Raw genomic sequence first — 17513 nt, forward strand, 5'->3', positions numbered from 1 at the left:
TTTTAGAGAGATTGTTCCAGGTTAACCAGCTGTGTTCAGAAGTAGATGTAGTCCCACAAAAATCAGTGGAGGTTACATTGGCAGTAGGAGATTCAGTGTCCATCTCCTGCAAAGCTGGAAGAGGGCTGGGCAGGTTCACTCACTGTGCTGGTAAAATTTCTGTGGTATCAGCAGGTTTGTCCTAACATTCACCTTATGCCTTCTGGTGGCAAATTCAGCTCTGCCTAAAATTATTTCCAGGTAATCATTTTGTTCAGAGAACTGATTGTAAGGGAAGTTTATGTACAAAATGCAGTGGTGTCAGGCCACTCCCCTTGTAAGGCTCTACAGGAAGGTAGGGCAGCTGAGAACAACCTTGATTTAATCTTGATTTAATCATCCCTGGAATCCACAGAGGTCTGCTGTTTCATGAGGCAGATGGAAAGACAAAACTGCAAATTAAATGTGAAACTGAGTGCTGATTCTCACTGTAAATTTTTTCTGAATTTATGGCAAATGGGGAGCAGTGGAATAAGTAAATGATACAATTCTAAGGAGTTACAGATGATAGGCTTTTGAGTGGAGGTGCTTCTGTGATTCCTGGTGAGCATCTCTTGGTTTCACAGTGCTTGGTAAGATTTTAACACACTTTCTCTCTTCCTCTGCAGACCTCTACCCCTGCTGAATCTTTTTAGAACTGCATTAAAAATATTCCTGCAATACTTTGCACTTAAAAAACCTCTTATTCAAAGTAGCAGGGTCTTTTATAAGGAGAGAGCAGTAATGAACTGCAGTGTATACAGGCCAGAGTTTTAAAGGCATTTTAGTTCTGTAGCAATGGAAATTGAAGAACTGGATGCTTTTGGAAATCCCACAAGATGCTTAACTGTGTCTGTAGATGATTTAATGCATTTGTTCCAAGTGGTTTGCCTAAAGTTCAGTTAGTCACCGCTAGAGAGTTGAAATGGGAAACTTTCTCTTTACTGCTGTAGCCATTAAACTTTTTTTTTTCTTTATGAGAAAGTGATAGGAAAATGTAGCTTGTAAAATCCAATGGAGTAGGGAAGAAATAGTGATGATTTAAATGATAGTTCAGCTTTTTTCTGAGTTGTACACTTCTCCTGGAACATCATGTTTATAACTGTAATGGATGAAGCGTAACTCCCACTGTTTGCCTCTATAATCTCCATGTGGTTAAGCAAAATTATTTGCTAAATCCTTTCTACAGTGTGCTTAAGGGAAGTCTTAGGTAGCAGGTCTTTGGAAGAACTTAATCTCCCCAATACATTTTGATAGTAAAAACAGGCTATTAATTCTTTTCTTCCAGTTGATCGTAGCTCTTGTTGCAAACTTAATATCTGATTTGAGTGTTTCATGTTTCCAAGTTTGCATTCATTTTTCTCTATATCATCTCATTTGCTTACAAAACAGGGTGAGTATGAATTCCAGATGAAATGGGGGTTTTGTGTTTATGAAAACAGCAATACAGTTTCTGCAAGTAGCTTTTAACAGCTAAATCCTTTAACTCTGTTTTTTCATCATTACTGCATATTATCATTTTACTGGTTTTTTTCTCATTATATGCATTTGTTTCCATTTTCCAGGATGCTGAGAAATTGGCTGGTGAAGAGCATGCCTGGAAAGAAGTCAAAGATGCTGTAAATGAAGTGAGATATCCAAAATCAAAAGAAGGTATCCTTTCAGTGACAGGCTATAGTCTGTCATTCAGTTGTGAAAAGATCCCATGAGTATGCATTAGTTCATCTCTTGAGATTAGTTTCCTTATATTTACATTCTCTTTATTGTAATGTTTTTTAATTCATTTGATGTTTAAAATGTGTAAAATTCCTAATTGTATTAATAATAGAATCTCTCATTACTTGGAATGGAACTGCTTCATGGGAGGGGTAGTAACAACCAAGGACATGAAAGGATATTTTGGCTCTGATTTAGATTTCTGCTATCACAGCCCACCATTTCATATAAATCCACTTCTAAATAAAAGAAAGCTTAATTTGGGCAAAGTTAAATTCTTTGTCCTGTTACTTTCGGTGTGAACGTTTACAGGGTCTCATTCTTTGCACAGCAATGACAATAACAAGGAAATAATCACAGACAGGTTCACAGCAGACATTATAGCATCATTATAATAAGATATAATAATATATAATAATAATTGATAATTAAGCAAATTGAATGAAATGATCTTGCACTAATAAACAGAACTGGAGTCTAATGGCTGTCATGTAGATATTCAATTCAATTAAAGAAATTGGTGAACAGCAGCAACCAAAAAAAGATGAGCAGAAGAGAGGTAGAGATTCTTACTAGAATACTATGGGTTTATTAATCTCTTTCTTATCTTGGTCTATTCAGTGGAATTTCCCTGACTGGGAATTTGGCCTGTTGTGGCAAGATGCCTTCCCACTCTCAGAAACATGGGTTTTCTCTCAAGCTAGAAAGAATTTAATCTTCCAGTACTCCTTTTTGGCATCATGAAAAACAAATTTGCATAGTGATATTCCAGGCTGGAAACAAATGATCACAATTTATACAGTAACAAAAAGCCCAGTCCCTTACACTGGTTTGTTTCTTTCTAATCCAGAGAGATTAATTTTTTTTAGCAAAGGGGAAACAATAATCTCAACTTGTTTTAATCTCACATCATTTCTAGTTTATTTGAAGTTCCTCTGTAGTCACTGGACTGAAACAGACAGAACTGAAATAGATCTTCAGGGTCCACATTTCAACCTGCATGTTAACTTATAGATATGCAACCTGAAGGTGCAATAGTTCTTATGCTTAAACTATGCAGTCAGAATACTGGTCCTATTTAATATTCCTGTATCAAATTGCAGGAGAAACTGCACTAATGTATTTTGCGAGTGTCTTTAATTAAGATTACTGATTTAACTGATACTTTTAAATTAATCAAACGTGTGGTAATAAAAGGCATTGGGACTGGCTGGAGAAATCTATTCTTGTTGTCTGTTCAGCTTCTGTTCTCAGTCATGCACAATTTGAAAGGTGTCATCTTTCCTTGCACTGCACCGCAATGCTAGTGGTAACTGCCATGCAGTGGCCAGTGCAGAATTGAAGCAGGAACTTGACTTTTGTCCACTTCCCAATAGTGACTAGAAATCCTTCCTGGCAGACTGAGGCACATAGGTATTAGCTCCTGCAAATATCATTTTTTAAACTAATTAAATCAACACTTTCTACAGTTGAGAAAGTTGGTGACTCCCACACTCTGACCTACTGATGGTAACTGGTGGGGTGTTGAAATGCTGAATTTACAGTTCGAGCTGCTTGGGGCAGCCCTCCTCTACTCCTGGGCTGATGCAGGATATGCAGCTCTTTGGTACTGTTGCAGCTGATGGCAGGTTTTCTAGTTTGCAATTTTACTTACCTGAAAATTTTGTTGTATAGCACATCTGCTATCAGATGCTGGTGAGTGCACAAAGCAGAATAATGAGACGTAAAAGCAGACATACTGTGCATCAGCTAAAATGGTAATCTTTCAAAAATGTCAGTGGTTTGTACTTTCTACAAAAATTGTATCAAGTAGAAATAACATCCCTCTTTCTTCTGTTTTTTGTCCTTAATCAGTTGTAAAGAATACATGGATGTTTGCCAAAGATATAAAGGTTAAGGGGCAATTTTATAATAACACGTTCCTTCCCTTATATGGCTCTTTCAGTCCAAGGGCATGAGAGCAATTCACAAATAATTAGTTTAGCCTTGTAACAACCATGCCATAAATCCTGGCCCGTGGTGGTCACATTCTAAAATTTAAGTATGTAAATATTCCCATGTTCAAGATGGACTAATTACTTCATAGGTTTATCATTGTACACTTTAAATTCATTGCTGGATTAGAGTGAAAAGTACTTGCAATAATTTGTGAAGATAACTGCTGGACTTCCTTGAGCTGATTGTGTGGAAAGGGCTATAATACAATCAATGTTATCACCTCTCTTGCTGTAAGTCTAATTTCTTCTTTATTTCATGTCTTCTTACTTGTGTGAGAAGTATCTTGGTGTTTAGACTGCTCGCATTCTGGGACTCCCATGGGTACAATCACGGGTGGTAATACTCATCTGAAAACTGCAAGTTTTGGGATTCAGATTAGGTGCAGTCAGAGAGAGAAGAATCTGGTCCTCAGAGAAGTCAAATCAGTGTAGACTGTAATGAAAAAAGTGATTTGTGCTAAGGAATATCCAAATAAAGTGAGTGCAAGGTTATCTTTCCTCACAAAAGGAGGAGGTTGGTATTCCAACCTCACAAAAAATCTTCTTGTAGTATTGGAGGTGAAAATCTCTTTTACTGCCAATATCATTAGTCCTGAACTACTCAGACATCAAAACTGTGATTCTTTTCTTTCTCATGCATGAAACGTGCAGCTGTACAAGAAAAAAAAGTCACAATGCTCTTCATGAGTGTTTCAAGGAGAAAATTCATTAATTTCAAGAAAAGATTCTAATTTCACCAGAATTCTACAAAAATTTTGCAGCATAAAAGAATGAGTCATTATATATATATATATATATATATATATATATATATATATATATATATATATATATATTCTTTTTTTAGCTGCTGGGACTTTTAAAAAAACATTAAAGACATTTCCATGGACTCTTGCCCTTAGCTTTAAGAACTAGAGTATCTTAAGTAAATAATGTTTCAGTACCCAAATAAAATTCTTTTACCATTTCTTGCTCAAATACTGCCTTCTTTAAAAATTGTTTTGCTGCTTGTAAACCAAGCACAGTTACCTAAGCTGCCACTTCAGCATTTAAGTATGTTTTCAAGAATTGTAGCAGAGTCTGGAATGATGGCAGCTTTTCTATTTTAATGCTTTGAGGCTCTTGCTCCTTGCTAAACAGCATTTAGAAATTGTATTTTTGTCTGCTTAAATATATTTCTTTAACTAAGGCCAATAACAGAGTGGAAGCATGTTCTGGCAAGATGCCAGAATCTCTTGAGGAGCCACAAGGGTCATCTACCAGATACAAATATCTATCAGCTGAAAATGCTTGACTGTGCCATGGATGCCTGTATTAACCTTGAATCCTGGGAAGAAGCATTGTATTATGGCAGCAGGACTCTGGAACCATACAGGTAAGGGGTGTCATTGCTTCAGCTGGTTCCAAAGATAGGGGAGGGCTGGCTGTACCATTAAAAGTGAAAAGACTGTGCTTCATCTTGATACTTCTTACTGGTTTTTATTTCTTGTGTCTATCTTGCATTGCTTTCTAGGTTAGTGAATGAAGCAGGATGCTCATTCTGCTTTCACAGTCAGGCTGCAAGCAAATAAAAGGATAACAGGAACTATAATAATAATAATAACAACTTATTATTGTCTCCTTGCTTTTTCACATGTTCAGATGCTGCCCCATCCCTGATCAGAAACTCACTTTCTGTTTCAGGCTCCATTGACATGAGGGTATCAGTGTTTTATGCTGATACAGGGCAAAAGTGAGGGACAGGTGGCTGGTTGAAATAATGTGTATTCTCTGTATACTCAACACATAGATTTTACAGAAAGAATTAAAAAGTCTTGCAAAATGCAATTTCAACTGGAAATTAAAAAGCTCCTGGTCCTTATTTTGGGGAGAGATCAAGGTGGTGAAGTACTTGCTTTTCTTCTCTCATGATCAGTACTTGTTCCTGTGCTATGTGCTGGGGGATTTTCTGAGTCTGATGGTCTTTTGTTGATAAGGAAGGATAGTCTAGGTGTTCATATCTGTGATAAGGCTTGAAGTTGATTGGAGCCTGGAGCTGTAATGCAACTTTGGCCATCTAGTAGAGAAAGGGCAGATGCTTTGGTCAGTGTGCTAAAAGCTTTAAAAGACTCACATCTCTGGGTTCTGAGTTCTGAATAGTAGCATTGTTTGTAACTAAGTGTGAGCCTGTGCTGAGTGTCCAGGTACAATGTCATTCACACATGAATGTTCATTCTCAGGAAGGTATTTTTTACAGCATCCATTTATTCTCTGTTGGTGGACCACGTGATGTTTCAATACAGTTTCAGTACACTGTGTGATGCTGAGAAGCATGAGGGGTATGCTAGAGCTGAACAATATGCTCCACTGTGAATATGAACATTTCAGATGTTACATATTTTCCTTAATCAAATGAAGATGCCATCAGCATTCAGCATTTTGCCTGAGGAAATCCCATATGGCAGCCTGTTTCTGAATAAAACTCAGGGCTTCTCTTGAGGAACATAGTGTGTCAGAGCTTTCACCAAAAAGTGATCATTGATAAAACCTGCACAGGCTATGGTGCATCCCAACTGTGGAGTAGCTCTGTGTTCATAATGGCTGTTCATTGTCACAGAGGAGGACATGAGTGCCAAAAAATGTTCACCTTTCTTCAGGGTGAAATTCACGTTGTGCATGTCCCACTTAACCTTTTACACAGGGCTTATGTAGTACTGCAGCAGTACATGCTCCCTGCCAGTGTTCTACCTTGTGGCACACTTCAGGTGAACAGAGTAGTCTGCATGTTTAAATGCTCCCCTCTTAAATAAAAAAACCTAAAACCTCAGTTGTTTTGGGTTGGGTTTTTTATAAGTTGTTAACTCAGTTCTTCACAACTGAAAACTGAGCATTTTTTTTTTCTGCAGATATTTCTGAGAGCAGAGATTACAGTGAGACCAATTGCAGTCTTACCAGATAATTTAATAAAGCTTTCTCTGTTTTGCTTGCTGAAGTGTACCATAGTTTTCAAGCTGTTTCATGCAGCAGTTTGGAGATGAAGGATTTGACTGTGCATCCAATTAGCATCTCTTAAGATAGTAATTATTTACATGAGATATTTGACCTTTTTTGCACCTTGGAGAGCTTGTCGTTAGTCTCTCCTCACCCAAAATAATTATTTAAGAGAGATTTTCAGTTGTTTCTTTTTCTTTATACCTTCAAGTCATCACTGCAAGCTTTGACACACCTGAAACAAAATCCTCAGTTTCTCATTACAACAAATTGTGCCCTAAGCAGCAGGAGAGCAAATCCTAGGAAATCCTTTGGGATACATTGAATTTCTCCTGTTGAATCAATCTACTGCTTGGCTGCTCCTGCAGTTCCATTATAGCTACCTATTTTCCTTTCCTCAGCTCTGGAAAAAGTATTCATACAGATCTCCACAGGGAATCACCTGAGAATTCGCGCAGTCCATATAAATAGGAAATCATTGTTACAACTTTAAAGGCTCTGGAGACTTGGTCAGAACCAGTTTTAATTTCAGGTAATGTGTTTATTGTGCATTTTCCATTTCTTTAGCAGCAGGATTAATTTTCAGTGCTGTGTGACACATTGTATCATAATGTATGTTTTCATTATGATGGTTGCTGACTTTTTCAGAATCATCCACGTCATGTAAGTGGCAGAGATATATCTGTACTACATAAAACTGATTTGTCACACTGGATACCAGGCCCAGTTTTCTAGGTAGCAATAATAACCCATAAGGAGCATTGTTCAGGACCTCTGAAATGGTTTAGCAAAAAGAAAGGAGCTGTCTGCCAAGATGAAAAGCTGCCTTCTCCTTTTGTGCTGAACCAAAGCCATCCATTTTTTGTTAAAACTTACAACATGTACTTTCACTGAAAAGCCTAAGCCAAGGGTATCTACAAGGCTTTCCTAGAAAATGCCACATTAATAGCCTGTCTGTCCAAGAGCCTTAACCAAAGCTAAGACATTTGCCTAAGTGAAAGCTGCCCCATGTCATAGTCAGCACTCAGCAGCTTGCAAAAATAAACTTCCTTTCAAAAATCCTCATGAGCCTTAACCACAGAATAACAGAATATCAGCAAGAGGTGTTACATGGGTTTGTCGTGTCTCAGTTAGCACATTCACACTCAGCTCTGACTGCTGCTCGTGAAGGATCAGATTCAGAGATACTGAGAAAGACAGATTTCCCTTAGGTTACCTCAGAGGAAGGACCCAGCATTTAGCCCTTAAATTACTGACAAGGCACATATGTTCTGGGGATTAGGTTTGGGGTATATTTTCCCCTTGTCTCAAGTATTCAGTGCTTTACACTGCTGCCAGGGAGTGGAAAAATGCATCTGTTATAAAACTCAGCTAGATGTCCTCAGCTATTGTGACAAGGGTAAGAGGAGGAAAAGAAGTGACTATGTGACACCACAGGCCTGCTGGGCTTACCTGCTGGATAGCACCATGTCACCTCTTTGGGCTCATGGGACATCAGATCTGGTGAGATTCCGATACAGAGACGACAAAAATGTTCATTGATTCCTGCTCTGCACTGATTATAATCCCCTGCTGAATTTCAAGCTAATGTAGAAATCCCACTGATTTTCAGATGGGTTGTTTTAATTGAAATCCCTTCATCTCCAGTGCTGCAGCATTAGAAGTAACTGGGGGGCTTCAGTATCACAAGAGAAAATTCCTTCTTTTCATCCCGTGCAGAAGTGCAGCTCTGGCTCTCCACCCAGCAGCCTTGGATGTCCTTCCCCCTGCAGCCCCTCTCCTCTGAGTCAGCACAAATGCAGGGCTTGTGCAGTGTGACTGCTCTGCTTCTGCAGTGGGAGGGAGCTGGGTGGGTGCAAGCACCCCATATTTGTGTTATCTGTGCATCATTTGTCTGCCCTTCTACCTCCTCCTATTCTCCACCCCTTCCAGTAATATTCTGTAGTACCCCATTACTTCACCTTTTGTCAGTGACTGAGTTCATTTAGGGAACAGGGAAAGCAATCCCAGTGAGTGCAATTTTGGATTGTTCTGCAAAGGGCTGGGTTTAAGAGCAATGGCTGGTGTGTTCTTGTCTTTTTCTGGGAACATGGTTGAATTTTCATTGGGTTAATGAAATACCAGCCAGGAATTTTTGATTTAGAAATCTAATTCAATATATATGATGGTCTATATTTTCTAAATATGTGAACTTCTATCAAAAGGTAGATTAAAAATTGATGGTTGCTATAGTATCCTTCCCTTGAATTATGATCTTGTAAAAAAGCCAAAAAAAGCTATAGAACTTAATATTCTTGGAACAAACTCTAACCCTATTTTCTCTTCTTCAAGAAGGATTTCCAATAGAGTCTGGCTTTCTTTTGGTCTGCTTTTAGGAAAATGAATGCATTTAGGAAAAAAATCCTGGTTTTAGAGCTATGTGTTTTGCAATACACACGTGATATATGCAATGACTGGAAATAATTTTTTAAATCAAATACCTTTGATTCTTTACTGAGGTCAACACACCTCTGTGTACTGGCTAGTTCTGAGGCACTTGAATTGAATTGGTGTTTACATTGAAAGCTAGGGAGCCGAAAACTATCCCCAAAACTGCACTGCAGTGATAGCCAGGGCCACTGGGGGATGCTACTGCTTAAGGGTTACAGCCCGGATTCGTCCCAGTCGGCACCCTGGTTAGGGAAGGTCCCCCGGGGCTTCGAGCGTGGCTGCCGGCTTTCTGAACCTAGAGACAGTACTAATTCCGTGACCAAAGTTCAATGTCTTAATCATAAACCATCAGTTGTAAACATAAATCTTACCTCTGGCATCACCCGAGAGGGAGAGAAAAATGTCAAGGTGGAGAAAGCAATTTAAAGAAATAATGAAACAAAGAACAGAAAGAACTAAATCTTCCTTATTCACTATGCTGGGGGTTTTAGAAAATGCCCGTGGCATTTAATGTTTAGAGCAAAATGTGTCAAAAGAAGAGAAAAATCCAGTATAAATAAGAGAGTGTACTGTCTCTGGTTAATTGTAGGTAATTCTTCCAAAAGACAGATGCTTGTAACAATATTTACACTGTTTTTGGCTTCAGTGTACCTATTTTGCCCATACACAGGGATAATGCTTGCCAGTGGGCTGATGTGTTTAGGAATCCATTAAAACACTTCAGCAGACCACTTCTGTCTTCTATTCCTCCCTACTTCCTGCCCTCCAGTCCCAACAGCCTTTTCCAAAAAATGAAAAAGAGAGGTTTTACATCTGAAGTCTGGTGCCTCAATTTTCTGTGACCTGATCAATCCCTTTCCCATGTAGGAAATGGATTTTCTGTTTTGCTGGTTGCTTGCTGTGCATGTCTGCATAGCACCATGACCTTCAATTCTTTGCTTCTTTCCTAGTTTTGTTTTTCTTGTATGTTTCCATAACAACCATGAGTTGTCCCCCAAAGTGATACTGACCTGCATAATCCTCAATGACTTCCATAAACCCACACTCCTATAAGTGCTCCCCCTTCCACCTTTCTTCATTTTCACATATTGTGCATATGGGTAACAATTCTAACTATTCTCTCCAGTCATGTCATCTGGTTTTTGGGTATAATTTTGAGACCACTGGCTTGTCCAATAGACTCTATCACACATGAGTAGAAGTTCAGCAACAGCAGTGTTAATTTGCAGTACCTTGTTCAGTGTATGCCACATTTCTTGGGCTAAGATTTCCTTAAATAGCTTCATTGCTGCAAGATCTTTGGGTCAGTGTATGTCCAGTAGCTCTATATTTGTATAGGGGTGCTTACTATCTTCAGTTTTCTATCTCTAGTTTCAGGTTTAGTTTCTAGTTTCATCTTTCATTTATGTCAAGAGCTATTTGAATTTTAATTTTACAGATAGTGATCTCCTAGTGATATTGGTGAACTAAATCACCAACTTTCCCAGAGTTGCATATTTCTCTGACACAACTGCAAGTGTTGATTTCTTAATTTCACACATAGCATTTCCAGGTGTTCTTGGATTTCACAGATCTTGAAAGCTCTGTGTTCTTTGCAATGATAACTTCATCTGCAGGGATTTCTTTGGGTTTTTTTGTTTTTTTTTTTTTACTGTAGGATCACTTTCAGATTAAGATGTTAGACCATCCAGAGAGGTTCATGCTTTACCTCGAATAAGGATTTCTGTCCCAGTCTGTCTGTCTACCAGGGCCAAAAGATTCAGTTTGCTTTTGGTATTCCTTGCTTTGTTTGCTTTTCTTTTTTACTTAAGCACTGATAGTTGGTATTTTTGTCTTGTAATCAGGGGATCCTTTCTTGGTTTTTTGTATGTGCATGCTTGCAATTTACAAAGTAAGGGCTTATGCATTAAGCCCTGAGCTCTTTTCATTAGTCTGCTTGCTATTACACACTAGTTAAAGGACATGCTTAAAAAACAGAAGTGAGTATATGCATGAGCAGATATTAAAAAGATTTGTGTGCCATGAAAAAAAAAAGCCACATAGTTTTTCTATTGAAACAATTTTGAGAACAATTTTGGGGAATTCACAGTGTCTGTATGGATTTTGCTAAGAAGAAAAGGGTGGCATTGATGGCATAGAGATTCTAAACAAAAGTTTGGTTAGAACCTAAACATAAATGAGCTTGGCAAGTGATTTCAAGGGAGCAATTAACAGTTAAAAAATAGAGACATATGAAACATCTATGGCATTTTGGATTCCTTTGACAGTAACTGATCATTGCTTTGCAAAAGCTACTTTAGAGGTAGAAATCATGGGGAAAGGGAGAAAAAAGGGAGGAGAATCACTTAAAAAGACAGATAAATTACAATTCTATCTCTGATGAAAGAGAAAAATAGAGAGGGCATGAAGGAAACAGGAGAAGAGAAGCTGTAAGGAACAATGCATACTCTGAGGGGAAAATTAGGAAGAGTCTGATTTTAAATAATAAAATACCTATTTCTTTGTTAGAATAAATTGTCAATTTGAGTTGAGGAAGCAGAGAGAGGAGACTGGGCAGTATTTCCAAGGTGGAAATCGATTAAGAGTTTCTTGTGGTAGAGATGTGAACAGTAGTGAAAAAGTAAAATTGTGCTATTTAAGCAAGAGAAGAGATAGTAGAGATAAAGGCTGAAAAAGATGAAAAGGCAGTGTTTTTCCCCATTGAAAAACCAGAAAAGTTACTGAAAAAGAAAACCACAGTCATGAGGAAGAGAAGAGGAAAGGAGCAGTGGATAAGGAGAGCAAAGAAATTGAAGAACATAGTTTGTTTAAAGGGTGAATCAAAGTGAACAGCCAGGGAGAGTGGGAGATGCAAAGATGGTGCTTTGAAGAGGGGTGTGCTGAGCCTGAAAATCGAAGGAGGAGGTATTGTCAAACAAGAGCCATGACAATGAGTTACTAAGTTCCTATTGAGATGATCCATGCAGCAGGGAATGCAAAGAATGAAGATCACAGAGGTTCTGTAGTAAAATAGGTGATGCTGAGTAAATCTGAGATTTCACAGACTCATATTGATAGGAAAAGGAAGAAAAAAGAGAAGAGCATGCAGATGGGAGGAAAGTGTAAGTTACTGCAGTGAGCAAATCCTAGAGACCACATGGTTGGTGATATGATGGTAGGCTACAAACTCACCGGATCTTGAATTTGCCTGTTATTGAGAAAAAGGGCTAAAATGTTGTGGAAGATGTAATTAGGAATGCTTTACTTGGATATACCTGAAAACCAGGAATATCCTTACTTTTGGGTGCATAAGGTTACCTTTGTTAATAGGGTCATGCATATTCCTGTCCACCATACCAAATCCTTATGAGCTGTGTTTCACTTGACCTGGTCAAGGTCTGTTAATCAATTTTCCTTAACCCCATAAAACCAGAAAATCAATTCTTTCTATACAAAGAACACTCTAGGTATCAAATCTTATTCTAAATTATCTAATAATTTCTCTGGTATGAGAATCAACACAGCCACATTGGGTTATAACTCCGCTTTATATAATTAGCAGTAGAATTATGCCACAGGGAAATGCTGAGAATACCAACTGCTATGGAAACACTACTTGTGCTACCTCATAAATACAGCAGTTTATGGCCTTCAGAAATTTAGTCAATGCCTAATCTTTTTTTCTTACTTACCTGGACAGCATCTAATATTGGATTATGCAACTTCAAGTGAAAGAGTTGATGTTGTATTGACCTTATGGTCAACTGTAAAACCCTTCTGCATGTATTCCCTTGGCTGCCACAAAAAGTGCTTCCTTTCCACTCTGGTTTTCTATTAGAAATTCTATCTGCTTGAGGGCAGAATCCCAACTACTGTGTGCTGGTATCCAGCCCTGAGATGCTTTTCAGCCTTCAGATAAACCAGTTCCATGGTTAAGGAGGTGATTCCCTGCTTCTCTCTTCTTCTCTTCCCCTGAGTATACTGGAACTTCTTTTCTCAGGTTCAGTTTGTCATTTTATCATCAGGCAAGACACAGAAGCCTGAATCAGCTTTATTTAGGTGACTTTGAAGATGAAAGTAGGAAGGAAGAAACAAAAGCAAATGATTTTGGGTAGACAGCAGAATAAAGATGGTAACTGATTACAAGTGCTGGAAGGCTAAAAAGCAGGCAGGCTATAGTGCTGCTAAGGAAAAAGGTTCACAGACACAGAAAGTGGCCACCCAAAGGGCCATGAAAACTGATGAATGTGAGAGCAAGAGAAATATATCAGAGAGGAAAGAATCACTCTCAGAAAATAGTGCAAGCCCACTGATTAATGATAAAAAAATACATATTTTAAAACCAAAATAAAGTCGTCTTCGAGGAATGCAATGCACACATGTCCAGTGAAGGAAGAGCATGGGTCTGTGATATAGGCAACCAAAGAACAATGACAAGAGGCCTAGAAATATCAAAATTAGGGTGAAAAGGCCTTTCTTTTAACTCTTCCCCATCACCACAAAATATTAAAAAGGGAGAGGGCAAAGCAAATGGCTACTTGCCACACTCTCCTAAGTTGCAAACACTCTCCTAAAAAGGAAAATCAGCTTTCTCTAGCCATGCAGTGTGCTCTTGCAGGATACGGCTGATGGGCTGCCAGAAGTGAAGATAAAGTTCTGGAATCAAAGTGTTTTCATTGTAGCAACATCATGAATTCATTTACATCTTAATTCAGGTATGTTGAATGATGCACACCAAGGATACATTGTTCTTTTAAGGCTGGCCAGCCTTTCAGAAACCTTCTGAAAACTGGCAAAAGTGACAGCCAACAAGTGGAAGCATCCTGAACCAGGTCTTTCTACTTGAATCAGTGTTGATGAAATATAAAAGAGAACGAGAAAAAAAAATATTTTCATGCAAGAGTGTGCTTGGCAGACTTTGAAAAATGGAATTAGATCCTACTTTGCTACAAAACAAAAGTCTCAGTATATACAGTCATAAAAAGGAAAAAATATTTAGGAGATTAATTTTCTCAGCATAGGGCTAATTTGCAAGATTTACCAAAGCATTTTGTGAAGTACTTTGCTTTAGAGAGCAGCACAAATTATATGTTATAAAAATGTTTATGTAAATATGACTGGAGACCTTGCTTAAGAAGAAAGGAAAATTGCTGCATGTTGTAGTTGGAGATGTTCCGAAACACAGACATTGTGTCTTCTGAAATGCAGCACAACTTCTCAAATCTTACCAAAAAATCACAGAGTAACTTATGGCCAGGGGAATGCCCTACTAATTAGTTGCATAGTCTCATGACCATAGCTAAAGATAAGTTATCTCAGATATTTGTCTCAGTACTGTGCCAGCATAAGTTCTCTTGTTTTTCAAGGGATTTCAAAATGCCTAACCAACTTGGGTAATACTACCTCTACCAATTCAACATCTCAGAATTTTGAAATGGAAAACAGGTTTGCGTGCTTACAGTAAGATAAAATCCTGAATGCATACTCAAGCTTTATCTGTTGCTACCTGTCTGGATGCAGTTCATCTGTGTATTGTCTTGCTGGCAAGTCTGCAGTTTGAGCCAGCTCTACCAATGCTGGATGTTTATCAAGAGATGCTATTAAATTGTGTTAGGTTGCTTGTGCCAATGGAGGAAAAAGACAGAGGTGGAAGGGGTGGGAAATGTGGGTGGCAAGGTCTTTTCCATGTGAGAGAGCATCAACATTAATCTGTGACACAAAAGTCTATTGACGTAACTAAAATTGTTAATTTTATTAAATACCCTATGTTTTCAACCTCCTGCCTTTCTCTGAGAGCAGCACTGTCCCAGGGAAGCCCTCCTGACTTCTGATACCTTGAGGAGAACAAGAAAGTCCAGTGGTTAACCTATGATGTGTTAAACTAAGTCCATGAAAGAACAACCAACTCCAGATATTGCAGTGGGACAGGACTTTTCCCATCTTGTTTTGCAGTGGTGAGGGCTGTCACTGTTCTTGATCTTTGCATCTGAAAAACACCAGGGTAGAGCACTGACTGCATCCAGTGACACAAAAAACTCACGGCAAGTTGCACTCAGACCCTGCTAAGCTAAAAAAGAGAAAAGTGACAGAAGTCTCTCATATATTGAAAGGACACATCTACATGGAAATCAGGGCTGGCTTGTGGATCCCAATCTCACTACAGTGCTCAGCAACATACAATTCACTGGAGAAGGCATTTCTCTGGGAGCCAGTCTCTTCTCCCAGGCAACATAGGGCAGGATGAGAGGAACTGGGCACAAGGTGAAACAGGGGAGGCTTAGATTAGATATTGAGAAAAGTTTCTTGACTGAAAGGGTGGTCAGGCACTGGAATAGGCTGCCCAGGGAAGTGGTGGAATCACCATCTCTGGTGAAGCATTCAAAAGCTGTGTGGATATGACACTTGAGGATATGGTTTGTTGGTGATTTCCATAGTGCTGTGTTAACAGCTGGACTCCATGAGCTTAGAGGTCTTCTCCAACATTTATGATTCCAAGTATCACTGTTGGTGATAACAGTGTGGGGTACATAGTGGGGGATCAGTCTGCCTAGGGAGGGAATTACTGAGGCTTCTTCTATGAAATCTCTTTCAGTGGTCAGAACTGGATAAATATTTACCAGATGGAATGCAGAAAATAATTGCTTACAATTTTCCTGCCATTCACCCCAAAAAGCACTACCCCTTCCTTTTTGTGTCCTGTATTTAATCATCAAACAAGATGAAGTTCTTGACTGCTCTGAACTGACAGAACTTGGTTTACATCAAGTAAGGATGCAAAGGCTTTTCCATGAAACTTCACCTTTCTCCCAAGCACAAATGAAGACATTCATTGTGTATGTTCACGTCTGCATATACTCAGATGTGTTCCTCTTGCTGTCACTGCTTCCTAATCAGGTAAATCCACAACTAACTGGATATCTTTAGAAAGTTGTGTTGTATTTTACTTCAGTTTTTCAATTAATACTGTTTTTTGATAAATTGGTTTCTGTCTTTGCAGTCCTTTTACCAAGATTTCTTTGTAATATATTCAAGCAAATATGCACATGCTTAAGCCAGACAAGTTGTGTTCCAGTAAACAGCACGTTCCTTTGGCCCTTTCTGCATGCTCCTCAGGTGGCTCATCCCTGGCTCTCAGGGCTACCCTTTGGCAAATTTCTGCTTACTTTTGTTTAACTGAGGTTGACAAAGGTAATTTGATTTCCAGGGCCTTTGGCAGTGGTAGTGACAGCGATGGCTTAAATAGAGATACCTTAGCCTGTTCCTGAAACAGAGTTAGTGTGTTGTATTCCAGGCCATAACACTGCCCCAGCTTGTGATTAAGTGCTTAGTGAGTTCCATTTCCTTATAAGAACATGTGTAAGAACCCAAGAATGTATGCCACAAGTGAGCTAAGCATTAATCTGTCAGCAGCTTAAGTGTGTTTGGGATAGTGCAATGGAAATATGTGGTATACTGACACAGTGTTTGTTCTCTGGGAAGCACTTAAGAGCAGATGGAACCTGTAAAATGGATTGATTCTTGAAAGTGTGCAGCTTCTATCAGATTTGCTTGATGCTTACTTGTTTTAACCCAAATAAACACAGGCCACATGTGTTTGAATTTTCAGTAAGGTGCTGGTAGCTACACGTGGGGAACCTAGCATTAGTAAGTGCACAGAAACTCGTAATGAAGGGACTTGTGTTTAGAAGGCATGCTTCTCTCCTAAAATAATAAGTAAAAATTAGCATATAATCGAGGATATATCCTAAGGAACTAAAAAAAAAAAAAAAGATGAAGGATTCGACAACATAAAGAATACAACAACATGAAGAATACAATGCTGGAGTCTCATTACAGTTAAATGGAAAATTAGGTCCATGGCAAGAATGTCTTAAAATTCTGGTATAAATCAATAACACCTATAAAAATAAGGTACTTTTGCATGGAAGTTACATAAAAATCTGTAACATTTTAAAATTAAATGTTAAGTATCCTGCTGATCTGTTGAAGCACACTGTAAAACTCTTCGGACAATGGTTGCAAGTTGAATTCTATTAGGGTATGAATGTAAGGAAGACATTACATTTGCATCCTTAAAGAAGACTTTCTGGTCTCTTCCACCTGCTTATCTGAAAAATAATAAAACCCATGTCAAGATCTGGATGACTCTTATATTTGTGTAATGCTTCACCGCTACTTTAAGGACATTGAGTTGTGTGCTACTGTGGCAGCAACAGTTTGGTTTTTCTGTTTCAGAATTTGATGAAATTGAACCTTGGCATGGAATTTGCAGACAGCCTACATTGACATTTATCTAATTGTTTTATACTGAACTAAATCTGTTTATTAAGTGAACCAAAGGAAAGGCTAGATTTTCATTATTTGAAAGCAAGCATTTCAATGCATCTGCCAAAATTAAAAAGA

At 38.5% G+C, this 17513-nt stretch overlaps 1 protein-coding gene across 1 annotated transcript in view; it reads left to right on the forward strand.

The window, feature by feature from the left end:
• Positions 1-17513, forward strand: part of SMYD3 (SET and MYND domain containing 3) — a 380180-nt gene that overhangs the window by 330053 nt on the left and 32614 nt on the right. Inside the window, exons 9-10 of the mRNA XM_050973100.1 lie at positions 1584-1671; positions 4932-5106. Of these exons, the coding sequence (XP_050829057.1) occupies positions 1584-1671; positions 4932-5106 (263 nt within the window). The remainder of the gene's footprint in view (positions 1-1583; positions 1672-4931; positions 5107-17513) is intronic.

Source organism: Serinus canaria, chromosome 3 (genome assembly GCF_022539315.1).
Source record: "Serinus canaria isolate serCan28SL12 chromosome 3, serCan2020, whole genome shotgun sequence".
Classification (NCBI taxonomy): Eukaryota; Metazoa; Chordata; class Aves; order Passeriformes; family Fringillidae; genus Serinus; species Serinus canaria.